The following is a 12,581-nucleotide window of genomic DNA, read 5'->3' as shown; positions in this document are numbered from 1 at the left end:
TATAAAGTTAGAGAAGTTTAACAAACTTACTTTATTAAGAACATAGCCACTTTAAAACCAACGAAAAGCCTTTCATTTTCATTTAAATTATAATTTTTTACAGTTTACACTGAAGTAAATATACTTTAACTTGCATCAAAAATAAATGTTGCTGCACAAACACAGTTTTGTAAACACAGACTGAGTAGTCTTAGTTAAAATGTTACATAACTTTTTATACTAATATTTAGTCACGATCCATGAAAACTACATCTCCCATGATTCAAGTCTCTGAGCTTAAAGATTGTCGCGCTCCCGACAAGAGTGAGCAGTGAAGTGCACTGATGGAGCGAGCGCGCTTATATTATCGCACACGGGGAGCGCGCGCCCACTTTCATTTCAGAGTGTGACGTTGGCGTCACCGCAGGTCCGAAGAACTTCGTAGAAAGGGAGAGCGCAACATTTCCCAGCCTTCAGCCTTACCCAAAAGGCAAGTGAGGATTAGGATGGTCATCCGAGTCTATATCGCCTCCTCGTCCGGCTCTGTCGCGGTGAGTAAAGGGGATTATCATTATAACAACGCATAACAGAGTTGCTTGTAAAATTAAAGCCAAACATTGACAGTTAGTAGATAGATAGATAGATAGATAGATAGATAGATAGATAGATAGATAGATAGATAGATAGATAGACAGATAGACAGATAGACAGATAGACATATGTTTATGTGTGTTATGGCAATAATTGTTGAGATGAATTGACATTAGTATTAAAGTGATTTAAAATGTAAGTGATTTAGGGACATATAGATCTATGTTTGTTTCTTTTCCTCTATCTGTATATTTATGTATTGGTTATGATGTATTGTGTAGTAAAGCCAGTAAACTGAACTGAAACAACGGAGAACATAGATCTAAAATGTATTTAGTTTCATAACCATTCAGATAAAAGCTCAGTCTATCTAAATCTTCACCATTGTTCTTTGTCAAATACTGTTTCCTGATGATTATTAGATGTGATTTGTGTTGTACTTGATAAAATCCACCGCGGGGCACGTCAAACAGTCTTAAAGCTGAACAAAGTGCATGTTTACTGTACAAACAAACCTCCTGCCAACCCCAACGCCAAGATCACGGGCTAGCCCATCAGCTCTGGGATATGCAGCACCCAGGGGGAGCAAGAGAAATGTCCCGATCCATTTAAATCAGATATATTGCAAGGATTGTATTTCAGCTTTTTAACAGACAGTTCAGTTGACATTGATTTTTAGATCTTTACATGAGAAGATCACAGACTTTGAAAAGGCGGCGGGCAGAAGAAGGGACAGTTTGTATTTATTGTCTCTTCTGTGTGTCCTCTTTTTGTTTAATTCAGTCTGAGTCTTTGGTAGATAAAATATCTCTGTGTTTGGATAGTGACTCATTCAGTTATACAGTTCTGATATGGAGATAAAGCTGCAGCTACTTTTCATGTTTTGCACTAACAGTTCAAGAATGAAGTAATGGTTTAAATTAGTAACGCACAGATTTGCGTACCGATATTATATTACCTCATTATTTCTACAAACAGACTTGGTTGTCCTAAAATGGCTATTTTTGAAACTCTGAACACACACACACTGCTGTAATATAAGCAGACTCCACAATTAACCTCCTTATGTGGATGATCATTAGAAATGAAAAATAAAATGTGCCAGTTGCATAATATAACAGTAAAACAGGTTTATGTTAGTTGGTCTGACAGTGTGTTTGTGATTTTCGGGAACAGTGAATAGTGTATAATAATGATGTGTTTATTATGCAATAAAAGCACAGGAAGTGTCCTCAACTGAACTGCTTAAAAACATACTAAATGTTCCTTTTTCATGTTCCTTTTTCATAAGACTGACAACAGGTTTTGTGACGGCTGGGGTTAGGGGTATAGGGGATAATATACATACAGTATATAATATACAGTTTGTACAGTATAAAATGCATTGTATCTATGGAATTGTGTGTGCAGTTTACAGACATGCTTGTAAGTTCGAATGTTATGTATATGTCCAGAGGATGTTTGTATGTGTTGAGGGTGCAGGTTGTTCGAAAAAAGCCACCTTTTTAAAGAACAATATCTATAATCTGTGCTGTGTGCCAGTGACAAAGCAGATTGTAGGATCAAACTAATACTTACAAATGCACTTTAATTTACATGAACCTATACAGAAGAATACAACAAAGTGGGATTATAAGGGTTTTACTCCTGACTAACATTTTCCACTCATTAAACTCATTCACCTCCCACGGTTTAATGCTTATACATGCATGACAGAAAGAGAACACAGTGAGATTTTTAGTCAGTAAAGGTCAGTAGTGAAGCAATGTGACAGATTCAGTAGCAAACATAGATTTTAGTGCTAAGAAATTTGTATTGGTAAGGTTTGATGCGTTAGGTGAATCTTAAATCCCACATTTTTTAATAATTTTTCTTTTTAGACTTTTCTTGACTCCACACCAAGCAGAGCAATTTTGCCTTTATTGTCCCAATACTTATGGAGGGCACTGTATATGTCAAGACGCCTGATAAATAATGCTATATAACGTATGTATTTACCGTAATGCTGCTTTACAGCAATGCAGAATTGTGAAAGTGCTAGGAATAAATTATATTAGTCCATCCATTTCCACTTCTCCATCCGTTTGACCCAGTTAGGTCAGTTTGTGGAGCGGACATTATCACATTGACAGAGTAATCTGCCAGTAAGTTCTTGAAGCTAAAGCATCATCTACAGAAATATTTAATTTTTTCTTAAATTCTCCTGTCTACCAAGTTAAAGCAGCCATTCAAAGGAGTTCCTAAAATGAATCGTATTGACACAGAATGGCAGCACTCAGTCTTTTGTTTCCCGAAAGAAACAATAGCTGCATTGTGTGGCTGTACGGGGATCAACAGAACACTAAAAACAGCTATTGTCGCGTCCTCCGTTTATCTGGACAGGAGTTTTATAGCGCTTTTAAGGCATAGTCGGCGCTTAATGTTTAATGGAGAATTGCTCTACGTTTATTTTTATTGTCTTATAGTCACACATCACACACACACATGCTTAATCCAGGTGCACAGGTGTGTTTATGTGTGTTTATATTCACCACAGTGACAGAAGTCATCAGAACAATTCTGCAGACAGCACTTAGCAACATACAGTATACAGTAGTCTGCAAAGTCAGCAGAGAGAGAGAGAGAGAGAGAGAGAGAGAGAGAGAGAGAGATTTCTCCATTTGGACATACAACTAGTACTCAATAGCTTCTCATATTTATGTGTCATAGGTCATATTTAATGACAATGTGTGCATATACACTAACTAATGGATTAAACCCATTACTTGAAATGTTTGTATACATGCAGTGTTGACTTAAACATTGTGTTGTTTTTTCTTTAGCTAAGGAAACTTTGTCCAGATTTTTTATGATGTTACTTAACTTGAATCAATTTATGATGGCAAAGTATTTATAAATACTGCACAAATACTGTCAGTGCTTATGGTGATATGGGTTAAGGGGAAATATTTGAAATTTTTAAGGTGTGTCTAAAGTCTAAGCTGTGTGTTTTCTATTCACTTTCAAATGAATCCCACTTTGAAGATCATTATTCTCCTCCCACGTCTGGCTAATGTGAATTTCCAACTGGGATGAAAAAAATATCTATCTATTTAATAGGAAACACAGAATTTCAGTGCCTGCCATGTGCTCTTAGTAGAGACATGACAACCCAGTATCACAAAATTATGTACCTATAGTCATGTAAATTTGTGAGTCTTTTCCATGACACTGACACATTTTTCCGCCTTTTTGCGTGAACATGTCACGTATTTCTGTTTACGTGTCATTTTCACGTATTTGTTACTCAACTGTTTTGTCCTATTTTCTTACCATTGTCGCTTCGGTTTAGGGTTAGATTTATGTAAAATGACATCCTTAACCAAACCTAATTCTAACCCTAAACCGAAGCGTCAATGGTTTGAAAATAGGACAAAACAGTTGAGTAACAAATACGTGACAATGACACGTAAACAGAAATACGTGACATCACACAAAAATGCGGAAAACCGTGTCAATGTCACAGAAAAGACTCACAAATTATGTGACTATAGGTACATAATTTCGTTTATTTATGAATAGTATTAGTATTGTAAAAACTGTATTAGGACATTGTCAAGAAAAAAAATAGTCGAACTACATCATGAAAGGTATCGGAGCCTGAGAAAGATTCAACGATCAAATTTATGAATGTATTTGCATATGCATCTGTGATAAACACTCATACTCAAACTCATATTTGTGAGTACTAGCTATCGTAAATCTTTTTTAAAAATCTTTAAAATTTCATCAAAGAACTTTATGTGTGATTTCTCAGGTGAAGAAGCGTCAGCAGGCCATCGTGGGCTTTTTGGAATCCAACCGGATCAATTTCGAAGAGGTCGATATCACCATGCTTGAGGATCGGAGGCTGTGGATGTACCAGAACATTCCTGAAGAGAAGCGACCTGAAAAGGGAAATCCTCTGCCACCTCAGATATTTAACGGAGACGACTACTGTGGTGTAAGTATGCAATAAATTTGTTTGTTTAGCAACTAATCCATAGCGTAATTAGGTCACACGCCGGAGGGTGAGGCATCTGTCATTAATAGCCTACAATCTTATCGAAAAACATGTAATTGTTCTTGATCAGAAGTAAATTTATTGTTAACTTCATCAATATACCATAGTTTATATGGTATTTAGTGGTTTGGTAAAATCTCTTTGGGATTTAATACATCCTCTGAAGTATCTGTCAGACAGTTAATCAATCGACTAAAAGCTCTCTGTCTGACCAATCCGTCTTCACTGGATTAGATGAAACACGTATGGTATGAGATGTTTCAACTTAGGAGCGCAGCAGGTTGTGAGTTTGATACTTGCACTGTAAAATCCAAGAAGCTAACCGATTGCATTTGAAACAAAAATTCAAGTAAAATAGCAACATTATGCTGTACCAACAAATTATTATTAATTTAGCACATGGACTTACACATTTTAAGTACATAAAAAACTGTAAAGTCCCTTAATAATATACTTTAGATGAGCTCTTCACTGTTAAAAAGGATCTGTTAGATTTGTTATACGTCATCTTAACATAAAGTTTTGAGTTTATTGCACTTTTAAGTATTTTAGATTAAAAGTTAAACGTTTTTAAACCACTGAATCAGCATAGGAAACTTAACAATGATGACTATAAACAAACAAACCTGCCGCAATGCATGCTGGGTGCCAACATACTGAAAACTAACGCAATGCTCTACCACTGAGCATGTTAACAAAAATATTTAATTGTTGTAGTTTTATAATAAATAATTTATTTAGGGGCTGTCGAGAGATTAATCGCGATTAATTGCATCCCAAGTAAAAGTTTGTGTAAAACATATGACATAAAACATACGTGTGTGTACTGTGTGTGAATATTATGTATTTATAAATATATATATTTAAGAAATAATAGCATTTTTATACTGTATATACATTTATATAAATATATTTTTCTTAAATATATACATGATTGTGTGTGTTTTATATATAAATAATAATTATACGCAGTACACACACATATGTTATGTAAACACAAACTTTTATTTTGGATGCGATTAATCATGATTAATCTTTTGACAGCCCTTTAATGAATACATTGTTTATTGTATCTATTAAATTACTTTTGTAAAGTATTATGAAATACAATGTGTGCTTTTAACCAGCATGTCCAGGGTTCAATTAGTGACTAACCCACCCATACAAACGCCTGTTGAGTTTGACATACACCATCCATTATGTCCTTAAACTGTAATGGAAGCAGTCGTCGCTGTGGTTTGTTTGTGAATGACTCCTGGCAGTAATGGTTGGATTGTACTGAGTGTCCATCTCATCTAATCTAACAATAATCCTGAAACTCCCACCCCCAGTATCCCTCTTAGCCAAATAGGAATACAAAGTGCAAATCCTCTTCTTTCACAATGTGTAAAAATGTCTAACACTTATTAAAAGCAAGGCACATTTGAGATCTAAGTGTAGGAAGCTGGTATATACTGTAAATAAAATAAAATTTCGATGTCCGTGTTGTTTTTTCAGGACTATGAAGATTTTTTCCAGTCTAAAGAAACCAACACAGTGTTCTCATTTCTTCGACTGAGCACACCACCATCTGTAAAGGTAAAAACAAAGGCATAGCTGATTTCCACCTCCAACTCCAGGCGAGAATAGTTTTAAAAGCGGAAGAAAAACATGTAGAAACCAATACATAAAAGTACATCCTAAGAATAAAGTACACTAATACAGTTCATAAATGAGCAGTTTCAACTTCAAATTCTCCTAATTTGTGCAAGGAGGACTAAAGTGTAACCCAATGAAATTCTAATCTCTGTAGGACTATGAATCCTAGATTGGGTAAATGATGTTTCACCTATTGAAATACTGTGGTATCGCCTCGTCTCCTGTGATCTGCTCTTCCGCTGGTCTGGAGCCCTCACTGCCTGGAATGCTTTTGCCAAACACGTCACGTGCTGCCCCACGGCCCAGCTATTCCTAAGAAACGTTTACTCTTACAAACACATGCACACATATGCAGGGTTACAAATGTTTCCTACTGAATTATTTATGTGTTTCTGTTTTATTTGTCATAAATGTGTTGCATGAAAGGCCTATTGTACAATTCACAACACTATACAATGATGAAAGTGAATATACTGTATGTTTCTGTCTGTGTGCATGAGCATCCATAGTCATTTCATAAAGAGCATTTGTAGATGATCACTTGTAGATGATGCTATGAAATGATCAACACTGCAAAAAAATGACTTTCTTACTTAGTATTTTTGTCTTGTTTTTTTAGTAAAAATATCTAAAAATTCTAAAATTAAGATGTATTTTCTTGATGAGCAAAATGACCTAGGAAAATAAGTCTATTTTTAAAAAATCTATAAATTTTAAGCGAATTTGTGCTTAAAACGAGCAAAAAAATCTGCCAATGGAATAAGAAAAAATTTCTTGAATTAAGTGTTTATGAAAAAAGTAAACTTATTTCAAGAAATTTCTTATTCTTCCATTGGCAGATTTTGTTTGTTTGTTTTAAGCACTAATTTACTTAAAATTTATATTTTTGTCTTTAAACTAGACTTATTTTCCTAGGTCATTTTGCTCATCAAGAAAATACATCTTTATTTAAGAATTTTTAGATATTTTTACTAAAAACAAGACAAAAATACTAAGTAGGAAAGGCATTTTTTGCAGTGTAAGTGTGATGTTGATGGACTTATATCCTTTATGTAGCTGATATTAAGACATGCACTGTTGTAACTTGCACAGAAAGAATCAGACGTACACTGCAAAAAATGATTTTTAAGAAAAAAAGTTATAAGTATTTTTGTCCTGTTTTCATTACAAGTATCTAAAAATTCTTAAATTAAGATGCTTTTTCTTAATGAGCAAAACGACCCAAAAAAAGTCTAGTTTTTAGATCAAAAATATCAAATTTAAGCGATTTTGTGCATAAAACAAGCAAAAAAATCTGCCAATGGGGTAAGCAAAAAAATCTTGAACATTTTTCTTTAACACTAAATTCAAGAAAAATGCACAAAATCACTTAAATTTGATATTTTTGATCTAAAAACTAGACTTATTTTCTTGGGTCGTTTTGCTCATCAAGAAAAAACATCTTAATTTAAGAATTTTTAGATACTTGTACTGAAAACAAGACAAAATTACAAAGAATTTTTTTTCTTAAAAATCATTTTTTGCAGTGTAGGCTATGCAAAGTTTTATGTATGTGTGTATCACAAGCCGTGTTGTTGTTCTGTGTGTGTGTGTGTGGGGGGGGGGGTGTTGTGAAAGTAACGTTCTTGTCAAGGAGCTCAAATAGAAATCTAGGGAAAGTTTAGCGTTGTCCTTTCATCAAACTTTGACATTATTTAAAAATGAAGGAGTTCAGATGGGAAGCCAAAACTCGGGCTCAAAACAGGAAATAGCATCCTTAATATCTCAGCATAACTGATCCAAGCTCAGTGTTTTCTCTGCCTAAATTGACTTTCAGTGCTTTAATTCAAGAATCGTTTTTCAACCCTGTTACGCTTTATGATTTGGGCTTTTAATCCTGCAACTTTTGCAAGCCTTTATTCCTTAAAACAAAAATATAAAGAACTCATATGTTTTAGGGGAATATCTAAATCTCTGTTTGTCAATGTGTTTCATTTCTTCTCAGGGTAATGGTAGCATTCAGCATGTAGCACAAAGCACACGGATGCCTCAACTTCAAACCAAATCAATAAGTTTACACAGAAAGTTTTTTTTATGTTTACACATAAAAAATGTGTCTTTCTACCATTATGACAATCCCTCTCACCCATTCATTAAATGATTTTACTTAAATGAGCACTGTGTTTATGTTCACAAGCACATACATTCCTTTATAACCAGCGTATGTTGATGTACATATGAAGTTGTTCAATTTCACAATGTAAATGTATAAATAAAACAAATCTAATTTGTGATAAAGTATATTCAAGTGCTTCTTTCTGTATACTGTGAAATTGTGTTTTATACATTCATATATTTTTAGGAGTGGATGAAGTCATTTAACTTGCTGAACGTCTCCTACCAGCAAGTTTAAGAGGCCTAGAGATTGTGGGAAAATGTTGTTGGTCTATAAATAGATACAGATGCTTGTTGCGTATGCTTTTAATAACAGTAAAGAGGGTGAATGCAGAACAATTCAAAATGCAAAATAACATGGACAGTATATTTATTTGTATCTGTGACATGAAATTAAAGGTGTTAGGTGTAAAGTAGATGACCTAAGGTGTTAAAATTGAGACATTACTGCCCCCTACTGGCTAAACAACAAATAGTCTGCTTTATTTATCACCCAACCCAACATCTATTTCAAAATCAAATGATTTGATATGTAATCATGCCTGAACATGTATTTTTATTAATATTTTTTGACTTGTGATCCAGATGTATCATTCCATTAGCATAGACATGTTTAAAGGGGACATTTCACAAGACTTTTTTAAGACTTTGGTGTTCCCAGAGCACATATCTGAAGTTTTTGCACAAAATACCATATAGATCATTTATAGCATACATATAGCATGTTAAAATTGCCACTTTGTTGGTGCGAGCAAAAATGTGAGGTTTTGGGTGTGTCCTTTAAAATGCATCAGCTGATGAAATGCAAACATTGATCGCAATGATGGTGGTTTGTTGAAATCAAAACAACTGTGCTCTCTATTATTTTTTCTCTCAGTTTCTCTCTGCACTAAATGGCAGTGCCATTGTTGGATAGTGCAGATTAAGGGGCGGTATTATCCCCTTCTGACATCACAAGGGGAGACAAATTTCAATGACCTATTTTTCACATGATTGCAGAGAAAGGTTTACTAAAACTAAGTTACTGGGTTGATCTTTTTTTACATTTTCTAGTTTGATAGAAGCACTGGTGACCCAATTATAGCACTTAAACATGGAGAAAGTCAGATTTTCATGGTATGTCCCCTTTAATAGACAATCTTTATTAATTTAATGCTGAGCAATATGTTTTTTTTACATTCCACCTAAAAATACAAGCATTTGAGAAATGAGGAGTCCCGGTTCAAACTCAAAGTTTGAAAAATGCTTCTGGCTTCTCGTCTTCAATTGCCTGGAAGAACTTCTGAAAGTCCTGTAAATATGAACAGAGATGAAAGAAAATGAAAATAGCTAAGTGGTTTTTATGGTTTACATGATTTTGGAAGCCTTGCATAAACATTTTTAATGTATTTCCCCCAGTCATTAATAGTAAAGTGCATGTAAATGCAGGGCTATGTTGACCGTCTGTTCTTCTGAGCATCTTGCAAGAACTCCAGGATGTTCTCAGGGCGGCAGACGGTCACACTAAGTAACTAGTCCATTAGATGTGTGCGCAGGCAGGTGTGTGTACACGTATAAGGCCAAACTTTTTACAAATATATTGAAAACAGACTAAAAACATGCATACATTGGCCAAATCAAAGCATTGCTTTAATAATGCCAATAGGTTTATGCAAGGTTTAAGGTATAGAAAACGATGTACTAATATGAAAACCGTTAAGTCGATGAAAGGTTTTATTGTTATACTTCTAAGGCGTATCTGTGTGCACAGTATGAAATGTCAGACATCTAAAAAACTGACAGTATAAAGTTAATATTAGCTACAGATTAACCAGTATTACCAGCAGTGAGAGTCATTGGGAGTGTCTTAAAGGGTGTGTTTAAATACTGTTGTAACTTAACAAGACTAACTGGTCTGCTGTGCTTATGAATGTTTACATTTCAAGTGTTGTGTGTACAACAAAATGAATAGGGTTAACATAAACTGCAAAAAGTAATTCAGTTCTAGCTACTGGTCTAACTTGCTAAGTACCCAGCAGCCCAAAACACTTATTGCAAAACCGAATCAGTGCAATGACTGGACTTCTTTATTACAGATCGTATCCAGGTGAAAAAAAGTGCACTAAAATACATTTATATATATAATATTTATTTAAGTACAATTAGTAAATGTATTATTTTTACACACTGTTTTTGTATTAAAATACAAAAAATATATATACTTTTTAAAGTGCACTAAAGTACTGCTAAAGTGGAAGTATACTTTAAATTATTATAACTTTTACACTTTAATTTAGCACAAACATAACAATATATATTTTAGTACATTCAAGTATATTTAATTTTAACCTGGGTAGCCTGAGAACATATGGAGAATATATATATATAATATATTAATGTAGGCCTATATGACACTCACCCCGCAGTATTTGTCTCCATTAAAGACCTGAGGGGGCATCGCTGTTGGGTTTCCCACTTTCTTTCTCATCTGCTCTTTGTTTTCTGGACTCTGTGAAATGTCGACAGTGAAGTACTTGATCTGCTTAGCATCCAGGTAATCAAAAATCTGAGTCTGCTGTTGCTTCACCTAGAGAAGATATTACAAATTTAACTTTTAATCATGTGCATTAAATAAGGTACATACAAATATTTTATTAAACATATGCGACAGTAAGGTTTAAAAAAATATTAATAAATGTTCTTGCATGTATTAGATTTTTTCTATTGCACATATATACCTACACAAATTTTACATAACCCAGATAAAGCACTTATTTATTATAGACATGACTTCACCACGGACAGCTGTGGTGCCATGCAATACGTAAAGCAAGAAAAACCCAAACAAACAGCTGACCTGTCACAAAGCATGAAAAATAAATAGAAAATACAATCACACACCTCTCTAGAGCCACTAACACTGGTGAAATAGATTGTGATGGTCATCTTTAAAATCCTAGTTTGTTGAGATTATAACCGATGAATGAAGTAGATTAGGGTTTATAAAAGCTGTCTGGATGTGTAAGAAAACCGCACACTGCCAACTCAAAGACCAGGTAAGCCAGTTTTGACATAGTTTAGCAGTGGCTCCACCTTCTCTGCAGTCTACCATAAGCACTCAGACTCTTCAACACAACATAACACTTCACAAGCATCAGGGTGGCAAGCCTAAGCTTGCCTAAGGGCAGTCATGTTGGTTTCTGTTAAGTCATAGTACAAAATTTAAACAACTTCAGTGAAAAGTTTTGGATTTGCAAATTTAGCAGTTATTATTGAAAATCATATTGTTTAAAAATGATACACTGCAAAAAATAACTTTCTTACTTAGTATTTTTGTCTTGTTTTCAGTAAAAAAAAAAAATCTAAAAATTCTTGATGTATTCAAGATGTATTTTCTTGTTGAGCAAAATGTAAGTCTAGTTTTTAGACAAAAATATACAATTTAAGTGAATGTGTTCTTAAAATTAGCAAAGATATCTGCCAATGGGGTGAGACTTTTTTCTTGAATTAAGTGTTTAGGAAAAAGTAAACTATTTTTAAGATTTTTTTTCTCACCACATTGGCAGATATTTTTGCTAATTTTATATTGTATCTTTTTCTCTAAAAACTAGACTTATTTTCTTAGGTAACTATGGGCTGGTTTCCAGGACAAGGATTATTTTAAGCCAGGACTAGGCCTTAGATTAATTATGAAATATAACTAGTTTAACAAACGTGCCTTACTAAAAACATTACTTGTGTGCATTTTCAGGCAAAAAACAAAGGGCACTGATGTATTTTAAGATCTGTCAGTGCAAGAGGTTTTTAGTTTGGACCGCTCTTATATTTATTTTAGTCTGGGACTAGTCTAATCCCTGTCTGGGAAACCGCCCTCATGTTTATCAAGCAAAATGCATCTTGATTTAAGAATTTTTTGATATTTCTACTGAAAACAATCCAAAAATGCTAAGTAAGAAAGTTTTTTTTTTGCTGCGTAATAATAACAATGATATAAAACAAAAGATTGGAAATTCCACAACACAGTAACCCAGTGACCCTTTAAAGTACTTAAACCCTTAAGCAACACTTAATTGGGCAATTTCCCGGACAGGGTTTAACCTAGTCCTAGACTAAAATGCATGTTTGAGCTGCCTAATTTAAAAACATCTGGCCCTGACATATCTTAACATATATCGGTGCCATTGTTTTGTCTCATGAT

General features: G+C 34.0%; 2 protein-coding genes across 3 annotated transcripts; one reads left to right on the top strand and one right to left on the bottom strand.

Moving 5' to 3' along the window:
- The first annotated feature begins 304 nt into the window (after positions 1–304).
- sh3bgrl2 (SH3 domain binding glutamate-rich protein like 2) lies at positions 305–6,995 on the top strand. 2 transcript variants are annotated; one of them, XM_065285487.2, is made up of 4 exons: positions 309–530; positions 4,367–4,552; positions 6,110–6,190; positions 6,405–6,995. In XM_065285487.2, exons 1-4 carry the CDS (start codon positions 486–488, stop codon positions 6,417–6,419), a joined length of 327 nt encoding a protein of 108 aa, XP_065141559.1. In that variant the 5' UTR covers positions 309–485; the 3' UTR covers positions 6,420–6,995. The 2 variants fall into 2 exon arrangements, with proteins under 2 accessions (XP_065141558.1, XP_065141559.1); XM_065285486.2 differs by lacking the exon at positions 6,405–6,995 and having other exon boundaries at positions 305–530; positions 6,110–6,208.
- Positions 6,996–8,694: 1,699 nt separating this feature from the next.
- On the bottom strand, positions 8,695–11,440 carry LOC135775367 (SH3 domain-binding glutamic acid-rich-like protein 3). The gene is made up of 3 exons (XM_065285485.1): positions 11,285–11,440; positions 10,803–10,970; positions 8,695–9,695 (listed from the first exon to the last, which is right to left on the bottom strand). The coding sequence occupies exons 1-3, from the start codon at positions 11,327–11,329 to the stop codon at positions 9,633–9,635; spliced, it is 276 nt and encodes a 91-aa protein (XP_065141557.1). The 5' UTR covers positions 11,330–11,440; the 3' UTR covers positions 8,695–9,632.
- Positions 11,441–12,581: the final 1,141 nt, after the last annotated feature.

Source organism: Paramisgurnus dabryanus, chromosome 21, assembly GCF_030506205.2.
Source record: "Paramisgurnus dabryanus chromosome 21, PD_genome_1.1, whole genome shotgun sequence".
NCBI lineage: Eukaryota > Metazoa > Chordata > Actinopteri > Cypriniformes > Cobitidae > Paramisgurnus > Paramisgurnus dabryanus.
Note: the sequence above shows the minus strand (reverse complement) of the source record. Positions and strands in the feature narration are given on the sequence as shown.

Bases quoted from the DNA above. Each gene is read 5' to 3' on its own strand.
- sh3bgrl2 (XM_065285486.2), top strand. From the start codon at position 486: ATGGTCATCCGAGTCTATATCGCCTCCTCGTCCGGCTCTGTCGCG. The intron at 531-4,366 runs GTGAGTAAAGGG...GTGATTTCTCAG, and splicing joins CCTCGTCCGGCTCTGTCGCG to GTGAAGAAGCGTCAGCAGGC. The intron at 4,553-6,109 runs GTAAGTATGCAA...TTGTTTTTTCAG, and splicing joins ACGGAGACGACTACTGTGGT to GACTATGAAGATTTTTTCCA.
- LOC135775367 (XM_065285485.1), bottom strand. From the start codon at position 11,329: ATGACCATCACAATCTATTTCACCAGTGTTAGTGGCTCTAGAGAG. The intron at 10,971-11,284 runs GTGTGTGATTGT...TATCTTCTCTAG, and splicing joins GTGTTAGTGGCTCTAGAGAG to GTGAAGCAACAGCAGACTCA. The intron at 9,696-10,802 runs GTGAGTGTCATA...TCATATTTACAG, and splicing joins ATGGAGACAAATACTGCGGG to GACTTTCAGAAGTTCTTCCA.